The 17356-nt window shown below is 53.7% G+C and overlaps 2 protein-coding genes across 2 annotated transcripts; both read left to right on the top strand.

Moving 5' to 3' along the window:
* Nucleotides 1-3912, top strand: CHCHD2 (coiled-coil-helix-coiled-coil-helix domain containing 2). The gene is made up of 4 exons (XM_069874054.1): nt 1-151; nt 2079-2325; nt 2929-3088; nt 3592-3912. The coding sequence occupies exons 1-4, from the start codon at nt 102-104 to the stop codon at nt 3600-3602; spliced, it is 468 nt and encodes a 155-aa protein (XP_069730155.1). The 5' UTR covers nt 1-101; the 3' UTR covers nt 3603-3912.
* Nucleotides 3913-7190: 3278 nt separating this feature from the next.
* PHKG1 (phosphorylase kinase catalytic subunit gamma 1) lies at nt 7191-17346 on the top strand. Its single transcript, XM_069873986.1, has 10 exons — nt 7191-7351; nt 10152-10285; nt 10573-10748; nt 11074-11128; nt 11736-11801; nt 12000-12163; nt 13290-13380; nt 14524-14677; nt 14765-14890; nt 15908-17346. Exons 2-10 carry the CDS (start codon nt 10203-10205, stop codon nt 16157-16159), a joined length of 1167 nt encoding a protein of 388 aa, XP_069730087.1. The 5' UTR covers nt 7191-7351; nt 10152-10202; the 3' UTR covers nt 16160-17346.
* The last annotated feature ends 10 nt before the right edge of the window (nt 17347-17356 follow it).

Raw genomic sequence — 17356 nt, 5'->3', positions numbered from 1 at the left:
ATCAGGCGGGTGTCGGGTGACCTTGATCCGCCATCGCGCCGCGTGCGGCCTTCTCGGCGTCTCTCTCGGTGTCCCCCTCGGTGTCCCCCTCGGTCCCAGCCATGCCCAGGGGCGGCCGCAGCCGCACGTCCCGCGTGGCGCCCCCCGCCAGGTGAGACCCGGGGGTGGGGATGGGGGGGGCTCTGATGGGAGTGGGGGTGATGATGGGGGTGGGCGTGAGGGAGGGCATGGGGGGGTGCGGGTCGATGGTGGCAATGAGGGGGCGATTAGGGGTGGGGAAGGTGGTGATGGGGGTGGTAGTTGATGGGGGGAGCTGGGGGGGTGGTGAAGGGGTGGGGATGGGGGTGATGAGGATGATGGGGGAGTGGTGAGGGTGGTGGGGGTCTGATTAGGGGGTGGGGGTTGTTGGTGGGAGGTTTAGGGGTTGGGGGTGATGAGGGAAGTGGGGATGATGGAGGGGTGGAGGTGGTGATAGGGTGGGGGGGTCTGATGGGGTGGGGATGGCAGTGGGTGGGCGATGGGGGTGGGCATGGGAGAGGTGGGGGTTGGTGGTGATGATGAGGGGGTAATCAGGGGTGGGGAAGGTGGTGATGGGTGTGGTGATTGATGGTGGGGGGGTTTGGGGGTCTGAGGGGGTTGGGGGATGATGGTGAGGGGGGTGGGGATGGGATTGGTGGTCAGTGGTGGGGCTGGGGGGTTGATGGTGGAAGGGGTGGGAGTGGTGATGGTGGAGGTGGGGGGTGATGGTGGTAGGGTGATGGGTATGGGGGGTGATTAGGCATAGGGATTGTGTTGATGGGGGTGGTGGCTGATGGGAGGGGATGAGGGAGGTGGGGATGATGGGGGGGTGGAGGTGGTGATGGGGTGGTGGGGGTCTGATGGGGTGGGGATGGAAGTGGGTGTGATGATGATGGGGGTTTGATAGGAATGGTTGGACTCGATGATCCGGTGGGTCTCTTCCAACCTGGTAATTCTATGATTCTATGGGGTGGTGGTTGATGGTGAGGGAGGTGGGATTGGGGGTGGGGATGATTGGGGGTGTGCAGTTGGGGATGGGGCAGATGGGGGACAGGGAAGTAGTGGTGATGGGGGTGGAGGAGCGGATGGTAGAGGTGATGGAGGGGGTGGGAGGTGAATGGGGGTGATGGAGGTGTGGGGGAGGTGATGGAGATGTGGGGGGAGGCTGCCCAACAGCTTTGGGCTCAATTCTGCTGAGATGGAACAGATCTTGGTGCCTGCTGAGCTGCAGGGCCGGACATCTCATGCTCGAGTGTGAAAGCCCTGCTTGATCCACCAGTTTGCGTTTCTAGTCTAAATATCTAACCAATGGATTTCTAACCTCAACGTCTAACCTAGAACTATAGATTTCTAATCTAAACATCTAACTGAAATCTATGGATTTATGATCTAAATGTCTAATCTCAATTTATACATTTATAACCTATATGTCTAACTTAAATCTCTAGAATTCTAGAACAGTTTTGGTTTGGAAGACACCTTAAAGCCCATCCAGTTCCAACCCCCTCTGCTGTGGGCAGGGACACCTCCCACTGGATCATGGGCTCCAAGCCCCATCCAACCTGGCCTTGAACCCCTCCAGGGATGGGGCAGCCACCACTGCTCTGGGCAACCTGGGCCAGGGCCTCCCCACCCTCACAGCAAAACATTTCTTCCCAAGATCTCATCTCAATCTCCCCTCTTGCCACTGAAAATCATTCCCCTTCATTATATCCCTGTGTTCTATATCTCATTTTCCCCAAAACAGCACAGTCCTTTGGGGAAGGGTGCAGTCACTCTTTAAATCCAGCCAAAAGGAAGCCTGCAAGCATTACCGTGTTGTGCGCTGGAACGGGTTGCCCAGAGAAGTTGTGGTTGCTCCATCCCTGGAGGTGTTCAAGGCCAGGTCGTTTGGGCCTTTAAGCAACCTGATCCAGTGGAACGTGTCCCTGTCCATGGCAAAGGAGTTGGAACTGGACGAGCTTCCTACTGAAACCATTCTATGATAAATCACTGGGCAGCACATTGCCTTCCTTCTATCCAGGAGTTACCATGTGATCTTTCTCCTTATGTCCTTGCAGTCGGGCACCACAAATGAGAGCTGCTTCCCCAGCACCTGCTGCTCGGGCACCTGTCCCAGCAGCAGCACCACCTTCTGCGGTGGCTGCTCCTGCACCAAAGCAGCCTGGTCTGATGGCACAGATGGCTACAACCGCTGCCGGAGTTGCTGTGGGCTCTGCTGTCGGCCACACCATCGGTCATGCTCTTACGGGAGGGTTTGGTGGAGGAAGCAGCTCTGAAGCTGCAAGGCCTGATATTACTTATCAGGTAAGAGAAAGCACAACTAGATGCTAACTAATGAGGTGCAGTTAACTCGGGGTATCTACTATGTATAAGTTGAGGTAATCGCTGTAGAAATTAAGACCACGCACACTGCAGCTGGGAAAACAGGATAACTATAGAGGCTCAGTTTTCAAGTTGACCACCACAGTGACCATGAGCATCTTAAATGTAGCTCAAAAGAATGTAGGAGGACTTGTGATAGGGTATCAGTGTTGGTTTATACCGTAGTACTCCTACAGTTCAGACAGGACTTCGTTTTCCAGCTTTGATGACAGCAAGGTCTATTGCAGTATGTTTTTGTGCAGCTCAGACATTAAGATAATACTACGACCTTGCACAACGCTATGCAGACTTACCCAAGTGTTTGCAGAGTTACCTAAGTGTAACTTGCCAAACTGTTCAGAATGCATTGTACCACTGCTGGAGACATATTTTGTGCTTCAGCCCATTATTTGTTTTCCATTTTAAGAAATAACACAACATTTTGACTGAAATGCAGGGAAGGAGCACACAGCAGGTATTGGGGTGGGGTAGTTTCGTAGGCTGGAGCTGTTGAAAAGGTGCTTATGGTGGTGTCTGCCATTTCAGGAGCCCCAGGCGGCTCAGCCTGCCTACCAGCAGCAGCAGCAGCAGTTTGCTCCTTGCCAGTATGAAATGAAGCAATTCCTGGAGTGTGCGCAGAACCAGACTGACCTCAAGCTGTGCGAGGGCTTCAGTGAAGTGCTGAAGCAGTGCAGGTTTGCTAACGGTAAGTAGACAGCACTGCCGGACCACTATGAAGTGAGATAATCAGTGAAATTATGATGGGAATGGCTTAGTTTTTTCAATCCATCCGGTAAAGAATGGTGATTGATTCAGAGCACATGCACTGCAGTTGGTTAAAGCAAGTTGCTGTTCTGTTTGGCTTCCTGTTCTGGTCCTGCACGTGTAGTCGCCGGTAGCGAAAGCTTGAATTCCACAAGCTTTTCTGCTGGTGCACGGACTGAATCCAGTTGTTCAGGAGGTGGGTGGCAGCACTCTTGGGGTCAGTAGAAAGCACTGATTTGGCACAGCTGACAAACCATCCTGACCTGGGAGAAAAGAGATGCCAAATGCTGGAGTCCAGGTGGACTGCTGAAGTCTGCAGTGTAACGTGTCCCAGCAAATGGATGCGGGGAGGGGGAACACCCTCGCGTATGCCTGCCCTGCAGAAAGCAAGACCAGGGATTGAAAACTTACTGTGATCAACTGTGGTAATTTCTTACCTTACAGGTTTAGCCTAAGCCTGCAGAACAAGGTTGCTGAAGACCATGTTACAACAGCTGACCTACAAATGAAAAAAAGCTTCAGTAATAAAGTCTAAAGCTGTCTGTTATCTTGTTAGTTCATCTATTCACACTCTTGTCCTCCTCGTGGCTTGATTCCTGCCATAGCCGCTACAGATATGATACAACTTACAGCCGCAAATCAATTTAGCACAAAGTGGAAGAAAAAACAATGAAGCAGAATGAGCTAATTTGGGTTAACTGGTTTGCTGATTGTTGTGTTGAATGTAAGTGATATGGTGCATAAATAAACATCTCTCTCTACAAATGCCTTGCTTTAGTGGCCTTTGGGGTGGAGTCTGAAGGGGGAGCTGACAAAACTGATTTTGGCAGGTTTCTGCCAGTGGTGCTGGAAGAGCTGAAGCTCCAGGATTTCAGGAACACCTGTAGTTCGGTGGTTGCTGTGTCTGACTCCAGGATCTCTGTGTCAGACTTACCTGAGCCACTCTGTGCACTTCTGAGGGAGCGCAGTCTGACATCAGACTCCGTTCCCAGTAACACAAGCTAAGGCTGTAGGTTTTTCTTCCTCCATCTTGTGATGGGATTTGGAGGCTCAGACGTGAGGTGGTGGCAAAGCTTTTCCTCCTCACACCTGTCTGAGGTGAGTGACAAAACTGGTGCAACAGGAAGGAAAAAAATAATCTCCAGTTTAAAAATATTTACTGTGGGAAAGGGCAAACCGTACCTTTTCCATCAGAGGGAGCAGCCAGCTCACACTAAAATCCCTGGAGCCTGAAGTGTAAGAGCCCTCCCTTCTGCAGTTCAGCCATGCTGTATGACCTGCACAAGGAAGGGAGGATTGCAAGTCCTGGGAAGGTGAACTCTCCTAGGGGAAGCGTGATGGGGAATAACATTGCACAGAAGAGCGCAATTCCCGTTAAAAATACATTCGTTGCTTGACCTGGTTTTCCTGAAAAGCTTTTATTCTGCTGTTTGTTCCCAAAAGCCACGTCTTTGATCTGCAGTTCCTGGATGTGAGGGGATAAAATCAGTATTCAAAATATGGAGGAGTGACCTCAAAGGTGGAGGACAAAGACACAACTGCCTTTCCTAATGATGCGAGCAGCTTTGTTTCTACTCATCAGGCTCTCCTTTCAGTTCCCAGGTGTTTCAGCAGCCTGGTGAAAAGAAGGAAGAAACGATCTGAGCCAGAAATGTCTGCACTGTGCTGGGGCTGAGTTTGACATAGAATCACAGAATCACAGAATCACAGAATAACCAGGTTGGAAGAGACCCACCGGATCACCGAGTCCAACCGTTCCTACCAAACACTAAACCATATCCCTCAGCACCTCGTCCACCCGTGCCTTAAACACCTCCAGGGAAGGTGACTCAACCACCTCCCTGGGCAGCCTGTTCCAGTGCCCAATGACCCTTTCTGTAAAGAATTTTTTCCTAACGTCTAGCCTAAACCTCCCCTGTCGGAGCTTGAGGCCATTCCCTCTTGTCCTGTCCCCTGTCACTTGGGAGAAGAGGCCAGCACCCTCCTCTCTACAACGTCCTTTCAGGTAGTTGTAGAGAGCAATGAGGTCACCCCTCAGCCTCCTCTTCTCCAGGCTAAACAACCCCAGCTCTCTCAGCCGCTCCTCATAAGGCCTGTTCTCCAGCCCTTTCACCAGCTTTGTTGCTCTTCTCTGTACTCTCTCCAGAGCCTCAACATCCTTCTTGTGGTGAGGGGCCCAGAACTGAACACAGGATTCGAGGAGCGGTCTCACCAGTGCCGAGTCCAGAGGGAGAAGAACCTCCCTGGACCTGCTGGCCACGCTGTTTCTGATACAAGCCAAGATGCCATTGGCCTTCTTGGCCACCTGGGCACACTGCTGGCTCATATTCAGTCGGCTGTCAACCAACACCCCCAGGTCCCTCTCCTCCAGGCAGCTTTCTAGACAGACTTCTCCCAGTCTGTAGCACTGCATAGGGTTGTTGTGCCCCAAGTGCAGGACCCGGCATTTGGCCTTGTTAAACCTCATGCCATTGGACTCTGCCCAGCGGTCCAGCCTGTTCAGATCCCTTTGCAGAGCCTCCCGACCCTCCAGCAGATCGACACTTCCACCCAGCTTAGTGTCATCCGCAAACTTGCTAAGGGTGCATTCGATGCCTTCATCCAGGTCATTGATGAAGACATTGAACAGGGCTGGACCCAGCACTGAGCCCTGGGGAACCCCACTTGTCACTGGCCTCCAGCTGGATTTCACACCATTTACCACCACTCTCTGGGCCCGGCCATCCAACCAGTTTTCCACCCAGGAGAGTGTGCACCTGTCCAGGCCAGAGGCTGACAGTTTCTCAAGCAGAATGCTGTGAGAAACTGTGTCAAAGGCTTTGCTGAAGTCCAGGAAGACCACATCCACAGCCTTTCCCTCATCCAGTAGCCGGGTCACTTTGTCATAGAAGGCGATCAGGTTAGTCTGGCAAGACCTGCCTTTTGTGAACCCATGTTGACTGGGCCTGATCACCCGGTTCTCTTGCATGTGCTTCATGATAGCACTCAAGATCACCTGTTCCATGACTTTCCATGACATAGAATCATAGTATACAACCGTAGGATCGTCTGGGTCAGAAGGGACCTCAAAGCCCATCCAGCCCCACCCCTGCCATGGGCAGGGACACCTCCCACTGGATCAGGGGCTCCAAGCCCCATCCAACCTGGCCTTGAACCCCTCCAGGGATGGGGCAGCCACCACTGCTCTGGGCAACCTGGGCCAGGGCCTCATCACCCTCACAGAAAAACATTTCTCCCTAAGATCTCATCTCAATCTCCCCTCTTGCAGCTCAAAACTGTTCCCCCTCATGCTCTCCCTGCCCTCCCAGATCCAGAGCCCCTCCCCAGCTTTCCTGGAGCCCCTTTCAGCTCTGGAAGCTGCTTTGAGGTCTCCCTGCAGCCTTCTCTTCTCCAGGCTGAACAACCCCAACTCTCCCAGCCTGCCCTCATAGCAGAGGTTCTCCAGCCCTGGGATCATCTCTGTGGCCTCCTCTGGCCTTTCTCCACCAGCCCCACGTTCCCCCCGTGCTCAGGGCCCCAGTTCTGCCCTCAGGCCCCCAGCTCTTCCCTCACGCTCCCGCCGTCCCGGACCCCCAGGCCGGGCTCCCCCCGCCCCGCCCCGCCCCGCCCCCCTCGCTGGCGTCAGGCGGCGTCGGGCCCCGCTTCCCGGTGGCTCCTGCTGCTCCCGGGGGTCCCCGCTTCTCCGTATCCTCGCTTCTCCCAGGTTCCCGGTATCTCCCCCTTGCTCCCGGTATCCCTCCTGCTCCCGTTGCACCCCCTGCTCCCGGTTCGCGGTGCTCCCGGTTCCCGATATCCCCCTGCTCCCCGTTTCCCGGTAATCCCCCCGGGCTCCCCCTGCTCCCGGTCCCCGTTATCCCTCCTGCTCCCCGGTTCCTGGTTCCCGGTGCTCCCCCTGCTCCCCGGTTCCCGTTATTCCTCCCAGTCCCCGTTTCCCCCTGCTCCAGGTGCTCCCCCTGCTCCCGGTTCCCAGTACCCCCCCCGGTTCCCAGTACCCCCCCCCCCCCCGGTTCCCAGTACCCCCCCCCCCCCGTTCCCAGTACCCCCCCCGGTTCCCAGTACCCCCCCCCCGGTTCCCAGTATCCCCTCCTGTCCCCCGGGCTCGGGGGAATCCGGTGCCACCGGAGGCGTCGCTCGACAGGCCGGGAGGATTCAGAGCCGGCAAGGGTTGAGCTCCCCCCTACTCTGAAAAAGAAGCTCATATTCGGTATTATTAACAATTTACTTTATTTACCCGGGGGGGGGCTCCGAAGCGGGAGGGGGGTGGGATTTATTGGGAACTTGGGGGGACGCCCCTGTTCAGGCCAAAAAGCTGTTTTGAGATAGGTTTGAACCATTCAAGGTTGCTTTTAAGGTGGGTTTGAACCATCAAAAGCTGCCGACAGGTGGGTTTCATAGAATCACCAGGTTGGAAAGGACCCACTGGATCATCGAGTCCAACCGTTCCCATCAATCACTAAACCGTGTCCCTCAGCGCCTCAAACGATCAAAAGCTGCCTTCAGGGGGGTTTGAACGATTAAAAGATGTTTTTAGGTAGGCTTGAACCATCAAAAGCTGCCGTCAGCTAGGACTTCTCCATAAATATTTGCATGTTATTAAATATTTGTCAAGGCAAACATCTAAAGCTGTGTTTGACAGCAGGGACGGGGCACGTGCTGCAGCAGCACCCTGGGATCCTTCCGTCTCTGCCTCGGGACAGGGAGCTTCACCCCCTGGGAATAAATCACTGTTATCCCATCAGTGCTTCACAGCAGCTGCTTGGAGAACATCAGGATGGGTTCAGTCCTCAGCCCAGGGAGGACATGGAGCTGTTGGAGCGAGGCCAGAGGAGGCCACGGAGATGATGTGAGGGCTGGAGAACCTCCTGTACGAGGCCAGGCTGAGAGAGTTGGGGTTGTTCAGCCTGGAGAAGAGAAGGCTGTGGGGAAACCTTAGAGCAGCTTCCAGGGCTGAAAGGGGCTCCAGGAAAGCTGGGGAGGGGCTCTGGATCAGGGAGGGCAGGGACAGGATGAGGGGAACAGTTTTGAGCTGCAAGAGGAGAGATTGAGATGAGATGTTAGGGAGAAATGTTTTTCTGTGAGGGTGGGGAGGCCCTGGCCCAGATTGCCCAGAGCAGTGGTGGCTGCCCCATCCCTGGAGGTGTTGGAGTCCAGGTTGGATGGGGCTTGGAGCCCCTGATCCAGTGGGAGGTGTCCCTGCCCGTGGCAGGGGTGGAACTGGGTGGGCTTTGAGGTCCCTTCCAACCGAAACCATTCTGTGATTCCACAAAACTCCTGGGCTCTTTCCTTGCAGGCCCCAGGTTTCCCCTGGCCCCACTTACTCTGCAGGTGCTCCCCCGCCTCCAGCCCTTCCCCACAACACCGACCCCCAGGACTTGGATTTTCAGCATCAAAAAATCCCAAAACTCTTGGATTTCCCCCTGTCATGGCGATATTTTCTTTTCCCTGATCCCTTTTCCTGCCTCTCATTTATAATTTCAGCCCAGCGTTCTTCATGGTATTTCCAGCAGCTAAAATTTTATCAATTAAATCAAACTCATGGCCATTTAGAAATGCTCCAGCCCTCATCAGACATCTCTCCCAGCAGCGAAGAGACACCTAAACCGCACCATCACGCCTTATAACCAGGTCAGGTCAGATACACATCAGTAATAAGATTTAAACGTACTTAGAGATGCAAACCTGCCTTTCAGTGTACCAGCAGTTATTGCCACCTTGGAGAAAAGGGCACAGGAAAATCCGCAATGTTTGGGCTCTGTCCCACCCCTGACAGTAAACCGTCACCCCAAAGTGACAATTTTCCTTTCCAAGCTTCTAAGAGCTGTTTTTTTACAGTAGCTGCGTGGTCTCCTTGCATGTCTGCAAAGCAGCTGGACGTGGACAATCACGATTTCAGCAATGCAGGGTGCAGGAACAAGCTGGGGACATCCAGTTCCCAGGGCTTAAAGGGACACCGGTGAAAATTAGGGATCAGGACTACTGGTTATTTCCCCCGACTCCATCCCAGAGCTCAAGATGCTGTTGTACCATTCCTCCTCGGCATATTGGAGGGGCAGGGGGAACAAGAGAGAGAAAAAACAAATGGGACAAAAGCTGTTCAGGAGTTTTGGAGGCTGCTGGCAGCTGTACGAGCGTGGCAGAGGGAGCTCGCTTGGCTGCTGTCCTCAGGCTGGCTCGGCCCCGGATAACCCCGCAGTGCTGGCAGCCCGGGCACCTACTCAACCCCACACGCTGCTTCACCCACTGCTGTCTCCTGTTTTCCCTCCTTAGTCCTTTTCCTTCCACTTTAAACACTATTTTTTTCCTCCTTGTTTGCAGCCAACCCATTCTGAAGAGCTACATCGTCTTAGTTAAAAGAAAAGGGAGAAAAAAAAAATGGCGAGGCAGATTTTGGGGCTTTGCAGGGGTCTTTGGGTGGTGTCGGCATGGGATGATGTTTCTGGAGGCTGCTGCTGGAGACCTTTGGACCAGAACCACTTTGCTATCGCTTGCCTTTCCCTCCAGGAGAGTTTAAGGACCAGCTCAGCTGCTGCCTCCCCTGCGAGCACTTGCCTGTGCTCTCCCTGTGCCACTTTGGCAGGAGACTCAAAAATATTAATTAAATTGATTTCCCCTGTGGAAAAAACTAGGAGGAGTGTGGTATAGCCACACGCGCATGTGCCAAGGCACTTGGTGGGAGGTGGAGGACGATGCCCTGCGAGCTGAGTGCAGCTGCTCTGCAGGAAGGGATGAGGATTTGAGGTGCTGCGGTTCTTCCCAAAGTCTTGGTCCCACTCAGGTTGGTTCTGCCCTTGGGGACAGGCAGGCTATGGGGATCCAGTGGTGTTTCTCCTGTTCTCAATGGGATCTCCCCAGGGTCCTGAGGGCAAGGCTTTGCTTTCCAACCAGCAAAATATCCCCTGTGGTCCAAGATCACCCTCCTCCTCAATGTTTACTCATCCAGAAGGGTCTGAAGGTCCATGTCATGGGTGCAGCTAGCACCCATCCTTGTTCTTTTCTTCTTGCAGCCCCTTTCTGCTGGCTGACGAGCCCAGAGTGCTGCTGGGCAGGAGCCAGAGATGACTAAGGAAGAAGATCTGCCAGACTGGAACTCATCCAAGGAGTTTTATGAAAAATATGAGCCGAAAGAAGTCTTGGGCAGGTAAAGCTTTTTTTTTAGCAAACTGTGGTTTCACCTATTCTGGTGCCTGACAGGAACAGCGTCCCCTGGGAATCTGATAAGAGCAGGACCCGTAGCAGCATGGGGTTAAAAATAGCATGAAGAAGCCCTTTCCATCAGCTCAGAAATCTTCTCTCCCACCAAGAGAGGGGAACATAACAAAACTCACTCATACGTGAAAATACCAACCAGCCCAAGTGCCGATGGCTGTGAAGTTGGGCTGGGCAGGGAGGAATGGACTCCCCCACCTTGTCTGTTGTCCCTGGCAGGGGGGTGAGCAGTGTCGTCCGTCGGTGCATTCACAAAACCACTCGGCAGGAGTTTGCTGTCAAGATTATCGACATCACGGCGGGTAACATATCCCCCAAGGAGGTGCAGGAGCTGCGGGAAGCCACCGCCAAAGAGATCGACATCCTCCGGAAAGTCTCAGGCCACCCCAACGTCAGTAAGTTGGGCTCTGAGCATTACGGCAAGGGGAGTTCCTGCTCTGTTTATTGTTCCGGGTGTCCCCAGGAAGGGCTTTTGTGGTGAAATCTCTGGAGGGTCAGACCTCTGATGGTCCTAACATGACACAGGGCACCTGCTTCAAGCATCGTTTGCTCTATCTCTGCACAGACGTCAGCAGTGTCCATGTTGTCCAGGTTGTCCCCCAAGGCAAATACTAGTGAAAATCAGCTCCTTGTTAATTCAATTAGCGAGTAGATCAGCAATTTTTAGTCTGCTAATGGACACACATACGTTGTGCTCACAGTCCCCATGTTTCATTGCAGTTCAGCTGAAGGACAGCTATGAATCCAACACCTTCTTCTTCTTGGTGTTCGATCTGTAAGTACCAGCTTGCCCAGCGCCCCAGCACCATCTCCCCAAGCCCATTCCCACTTGCCCCAGTGGTTTTTTTGTGGCCCAAACAGGGCAGAGAAGGGGGACAACCAGCTCTCGCTCAAGGAAGAAACAAGCTTTGCTAGCTGCGAGCCAGCTTGTTGCAGCCTTGCTGCCAGCAGCATTTCCCTTCCGTCAGCGACTCAGCGCTGCTCAGGTTTCCCCATAACCTTTGGTGGGAGCAATCTTGCATCTCTGCGGGTTATTTATATGCCCAGCAGGATGAGGGCATGTGTGATTCCATGATTTGTGATGCCCGGGCAGCACAATAGACCTCAGCAGAAGGGGATGGCACTGGGAGAGCCCCGTCCCTGTCCCATTCAAAACCCACCCTCTCTGGGGCAGCCCTTCCTCCTCTTCCCTGATGTTTTGCAGCAATCTAGAGGCATTTTTATCCCTTTTTATTAATAAGTTGGCTTGTCATTTTGTTCAAAGGGTGTCCAGGGGCAGCTAACGGGTGGTGACCACCCGGGTGTTCCTCCCCAGGGGCTCAGGGCTGGTTTGCTGCTGTATCTCAGCTGCTGCCTGGCTCTGCTTTCCTTACCACGTACAGGATGAAGAGAGGGGAGCTCTTTGACTACCTCACTGAGAAAGTCACCTTGAGCGAGAAGGAAACCAGGTAAGGCCAGATGCAGGTGGCTGAAAATCATGCTGCAAAAGCAGAGCGCGGGTTCTAAGGACGACCTTGCAGCAAACCAGCCCCCAGGGCTGTGCTCTCGTGCTCAGAGAGGGGTTCTGAGCTGCACGTGTCCCTATCCCTGGGAGCGTGGTGCTGGTGAGCCTGTGGGCTGGGAGATGTGTTGTCACCCATCCCCAGGAAGATCATGCGGGCACTGCTGGAAGTGATCCAGTACCTCCACTCCATCAACATTGTCCACCGGGACCTGAAGCCAGAAAACATCCTTCTGGATGATGACATGAACATTAAGCTGACAGACTTTGGCTTCTCCTGCCAGTTGCACGAGAATGAGAAACTCAAAGGTAGGAAAATCATAGAATCATAGAATAGAATCATCAGGTTGGAAAAGACCCATTGGATCATCGAGTCCAACCATTCCTATCAAACACTAAACCATGTCCCTCAGCACCTCGTCCACCCGTCCCTTCAACCCCTCCAGGGAAGGTGACTCAACCCCCTCCCTGGGCAGCCTCTGCCAGTGCCCAGTGACCCTTTCCATGAGAAGTTTTTTCTTAATGACCAGCCTGAACCTCCCCTGGTGGAGCTTGAGGCCATTCCCTCTCGTCCTGTGCGATGCCGGGCTGGCCTGTAGCCCATGTGGCCACTCTGTTGCTGCAGCATCCATGGCAAGTTCGTGGTGTCTCTCCAGCCCTGATGTCTTCCTGGGGCCAGTCTCGCTGCCACAGGTGCACATGGGTTGGCTTCGGGTGCCCTCCTGCTTGCCCACAAGCCCACCTCTGCCTGCGGCGCGGCCTCCACACTGCTCTCCATGCCCTGAAGAAGTTGCTGCCCATTAGGGAAACCTCTGTATTCTTTCCACTTCTTTTTCCCTCCAGTTGACCCTCATTACTTCATCTATTTACTGCCCAACATTACGTTTTTTTCCCCAAGTCCTACCCTACAGAGAGCCACATAACCAGCAACAGGCGTTCCCCCCACTCCCTGGCATCCCCATCGCTCTCTTCACTGGCTTTTTAGCCATTATAATCCACCAAGAGAAGTCGCCAGATGCTCACAAGTTGCAGCTACAAGCACAGTCCTTGCAGAGATGGGATCAAGGCTCCACTCATCGACTGCTTGGGGGTGGGATGGTACTAAGCCTCCTGGGTGGCTCAGGAGGATGCTCAGCCCCACCTCGGTGTCTTCTCGCAAGTGACAAGTGATAGGAGGAGAGGAAATGGCCTCAAGTTGTGCCAGGGGAGGTTTAGATTGGATATTAGAAAAAATTTCTTCACTGAATGAGTGCTGAAGCCCTGGCAGAGGCTGCCCGGGGCGGTGGTGGGGTCTCCATCCATGGAGGAGTTCAAAAAATGTCCAGATGTGGTGCTTTGGGACATGGTTTAGTAGGCATGTTGGTTTTGTGTTGATGGTTGGACTGGATGATCGTGGAGATCCCTTTCAACCTTAACGATTCTGCGATCTTTGCAGAGATCTGTGGCACACCTGGCTACCTGGCCCCTGAAATCCTGCAGTGCTCCATGGACGATGAGCACGAAGGCTACGGGAAGGAGGTTGACATGTGAGTGAGATTCTTGCCTTCCCGCCCTTGCCTCTTGGGCTGCTCCCAAAATGCATGTGGTTTGAGGCACAGCAGGAGTTGTGCAGATGGGGATCGGTTTGAGTGTTTGGAAGAAATCAAATGATGCATCAAAAAACACCCCCGCGGCCTGTGAGGGTCTGTCCTGTCACAGAGCTGGAGCAGAGGCAACCTGGGGTTGAGCCCATCTCCCTGCTTTGCCCCATCAGGGAGGAGGGAAAGAAACACTTTCTGCTTGTAAAAGTCACTTCAGGGCTGGGCTCCAAGACATGGGGGCTTTTTAAGCATACCTTGTAGAAAGATATGAGCCCAAAGATACCCCCGGGAGAGCAGCCAGCTCAGGAAAGGCCATCAGAGTCCAGTCTGAGCCCTGTGGGTCTTTGCCCCCATCGCTGGTGGCTTTGGACTCAGGTCTGCAGTGGTCAGAGTTATAAGCAACTGATTGGGACACGGCAGGGCATTTCAGCATCTTTCAGTTTGAATCGCAGAATGGTTTGGGTTGGAAGGGACCTCAGAGCGAATCCAGTCCCACCCCCTGCCATGGGCAGGGACACCTCCCACTGGATCAGGGGCTCCAAGCCCCATCCAACCTGGCCTTGAACCCCTCCAGGGATGGGGCAGCCACCACTGCTCTGGGCAACCTGCTCAACACCCCCATTAAACCCCCCACCAGGACACTTTGCCCACCACAGCCTGAACTGGGACGGCCCCAGAGCATCCAGCCTCCTGGCACCACTGGGTCCCACCCTCCCTGAAAAAAAAGCAAGAGAAAGGTGAACACCTCCACGTGTCAGCTCCGTACTGTAGCATGCAGGACAGCAGCCCCTGATCCAGTGGGAGGTGTCCCTGCCCGTGGCAGGGGGTGGGACTGGATGGGCTTTGAGGTCTCTTCCAACTCAACTCAAAAACCCCGAACCCCACCCCAGCAGCAGGGCAGTCCTTGCTCCTTACTACCCATCCACGCTAACGAGCTCGGCCTCCCTTATCAGACACCACACAGGGCAGTGTCCTGGTTTTCCAGGATGGCAGAGCTGGATGGGGGGAGGCACTGAGCCACCGGTGGGGTCGCAGATCCAGCTGGGTGCCCCTGGGTGTAGCTGGAGGGTCCCGCTGGGCTGCCCGCAGGTGGAGCACCGGGGTGATCATGTACACCCTGCTGGCTGGCTCGCCTCCCTTCTGGCACCGCAAGCAGATGCTGATGCTACGGATGATCATGAACGGGGACTACCAGTTCAGCTCCCCGGAGTGGGACGACCGCTCGGACACCGTCAAGGACCTGGTAGGTGCTTGGGGACGGGAAAACCTTTAAGGGAAGGGTGTTAGAGATGCTCGAGATGACCCAGGGTGATCTGGTGCCTTGGTGCAGATCTCCCGGTTCCTGGTGGTGGACCCGCAGCGGCGATACACGGCTGGCGAGGCACTGGCCCACCCCTTCTTCCAGCAGTACGACGTGGAGGAGGTCCGGCACTTCAGCCCCTTCCGGAAATTCAGGGTGAGGTTGACTCCAGGGCTGTTACACACCCCAACCCCGGGAGGTGCAGGAGCCAAGTGGTGGGGTGGGTTTCCCAGCTGGGCTGGGAGAAACTGGGGGTTCAGCAAGGCTGATGAACTCACTCAGCACTGGTGAGACCACTCCTTGAATCCTGTGTTCAGTTCTGGGCCCCTCACCACAAGAAGGATGTTGAGGCTCTGGAGCGAGTCCAGAGAAGAGCAACGAAGCTGGGGAAGGGGCTGGAGAACAAGAGGAGCGGCTGAGAGAGCTGGGGGTGTTTAGCCTGGAGAAGAGGAGGCTGAGGGGAGACCTCATTGCTCTCTCCAACTCCCTGAAAGGAGGTTGTGGAGAGGAGGGAGCTGGGCTCTTCTCCCAAGGGACAGGGGACAGGACGAGAGGGAATGGCCTCAAGCTCCACCAGGGGAGGTTCAGGCTGAACATTAGGAAAAATTTTTTCACGGAAAGGGTCATTGGGCAGTGGCAGAGGCTGCCCAGGGAGGGGGTTGAGTCCCCTTCCCTGGAGGGGTTTAAGGGACAGGTGGATGAGGTGCTGAGGGACATGGTTTAGTGTTTGATAGGAATGGTTGGACTTGACGATCTGATGGGTCTTTTCCAGCCTGGTGATTCTATGATTCTATGACTTGGGCTTTGGCTGGATGCAGCAGTCTGGGTGGAAACCCTTCTCTGAGCACTGTTTTGCTTGCTTTCTGGTACTTCCTAAGGGTTTTTTCACAGGAGGGAATTGAATAAGAAAAGAGAAGACTTCCCCCACCTAAATAATTAAGAAAAAAAAAAATAATTTTTAAGGGGAATTCGATGAGCCCAATATCACGTGGGTGCATCAAATGATGCAAAAGCTGATAAAAGAGAGAGGATTCCTTTGCCTTGCCTATAACTGGGCATTACGGCAGTGCAAAGGTACCCGAAGTGGCATTAGGTGCCAGGTGGGATGCGTTGGGGCTGCTGTGCTTCCAGCAAAGGATTGGTCACAAATTCCAGCCTGTCCCCGCGCTGCAGGTGATCGGTTTAACCGTCCTGGCCTCGGTCCGGATCTACTACCAGTACCGGCTGGTCAAGTCGGTCACCAGGGAGCTGGTGGTGCGGGACCCGTACGCCCTGAAGCCCCTCCGCAAGCTGATCGACGCCTGCGCCTTCAGGACCTACAGGCACTGGGTGAAGAAGGGGGAGGCGCAGAACAGAGCTGCCCTCTTCGAGAACACCTGCAAGGCCATTTTGCTGACCTTGGCGGCCGAGGAAGGGTTGTTCTGATCGCCGCTGCGTAAGCCGATGAGTTTGCTCAGAGTTAAGGCGAGTAAATTTTCTGAACACCGACTGGTGACTTTTTTTTTGCTTTTCCTTAGAGATGCAGCTGGCCTCACGTCAGGTTAATGCAAACCCAGCAGACAACTGCGATTTGCCCCCAGGGTGTGTCCTGCTCCAAGGGTTTGGAGAAGCTGCTTCTAGTAAAGCCGTAACCAACTGCAGCTCCAGGTGCGCTTGGAGCCACAAAAGCTGCTTGGGAAGAGGCTCAGCTCGGCCCTGGAGCAGGACCTTTTGGGGCAATCGCTGGTGGAGGAGGGCTGAGCAGTTCCCGGAGGGACGTCCTCACCTCCTACGCGCTCGGGGCTCCTGGGCCTGTCGGGTTTGGTGGCAGTGCTCGTGCATGGCTGGTTTGTAGCCTTTACGCTGGTTATAACACCTGGGAGAGCTGGGTCACTGGTTTGTGCGTCTGTGCACGTAGAAATGTGCATGCGTGTCGTTTTGTCGCTGTTTAAGGGACAATAAAGGTGCCTTATTTTACTTCTGGGAAAGCTCAGCAGATGAAATTGTTGAAAGAAATCATAAAATAATGGAATTGTAAAACTGCAAAACATCCCTAAGTTCAAAAGGATTTTACAAGGAGCTAAAAGTCGAATTGCAGGTGGGTTTGTTATCACTAAATTGGTCATGGGAAAACCAGGCACTTTGCACTATTTGTTATAAGAAAAAGAGACACCAGATTAAATGTACTAACTTGTTAGCAAAACTAACCTTGAAATGACACCATAAGGCAAACTGAAGATCTGATGCATCCTGGAAAACAGGCTGAGCCAAGCAAGGATGTGATAAATGAGAAATGCAAGGACTAAGATGCAATTTAATACCTTATTAGGATGATTTGGTGAGAAAGCACAGGAAGTTCATCTGTGAAGGACCGTGAAACACCCACTAGAGATGGCACAAAGACTTTAGAGTAATACGTCTAGGATTTTGGGGCGCACGCACAGTAAAAATCAAAACAGTGTAATAATTTCTCAGAAAATGTATGAATATGCATGACTTTTCCGGGAAGTCTATGAATATTTATCTATCTGTAGTGTCTAAAATTGTGGGTCTGCGTCGGGGGCTTTGTTTGGAGGATCTGTCCCCTTCAATATCCAGAATTTGGCAAACTCTGAATAAACAACGTCTCTCTGGGTGATGTAG

Source organism: Phaenicophaeus curvirostris, chromosome 21 (genome assembly GCF_032191515.1).
Source record: "Phaenicophaeus curvirostris isolate KB17595 chromosome 21, BPBGC_Pcur_1.0, whole genome shotgun sequence".
Classification (NCBI taxonomy): Eukaryota; Metazoa; Chordata; class Aves; order Cuculiformes; family Cuculidae; genus Phaenicophaeus; species Phaenicophaeus curvirostris.
The sequence above is the reverse complement of the archived record's forward strand: the minus strand, read 5'-3'. Positions and strand labels throughout refer to the sequence as shown.

Bases quoted from the DNA above. Each gene is read 5' to 3' on its own strand.
- PHKG1 (XM_069873986.1), top strand. From the start codon at position 10,203: ATGACTAAGGAAGAAGATCTGCCAGACTGGAACTCATCCAAGGAGTTT. The intron at 11,802-11,999 runs GTAAGGCCAGAT...ACCCATCCCCAG, and splicing joins TTGAGCGAGAAGGAAACCAG to GAAGATCATGCGGGCACTGC. The intron at 12,164-13,289 runs GTAGGAAAATCA...CGATCTTTGCAG, and splicing joins CGAGAATGAGAAACTCAAAG to AGATCTGTGGCACACCTGGC.
- CHCHD2 (XM_069874054.1), top strand. From the start codon at position 102: ATGCCCAGGGGCGGCCGCAGCCGCACGTCCCGCGTGGCGCCCCCCGCC. The intron at 152-2,078 runs GTGAGACCCGGG...ATGTCCTTGCAG, and splicing joins CGCGTGGCGCCCCCCGCCAG to TCGGGCACCACAAATGAGAG. The intron at 2,326-2,928 runs GTAAGAGAAAGC...CTGCCATTTCAG, and splicing joins GGCCTGATATTACTTATCAG to GAGCCCCAGGCGGCTCAGCC.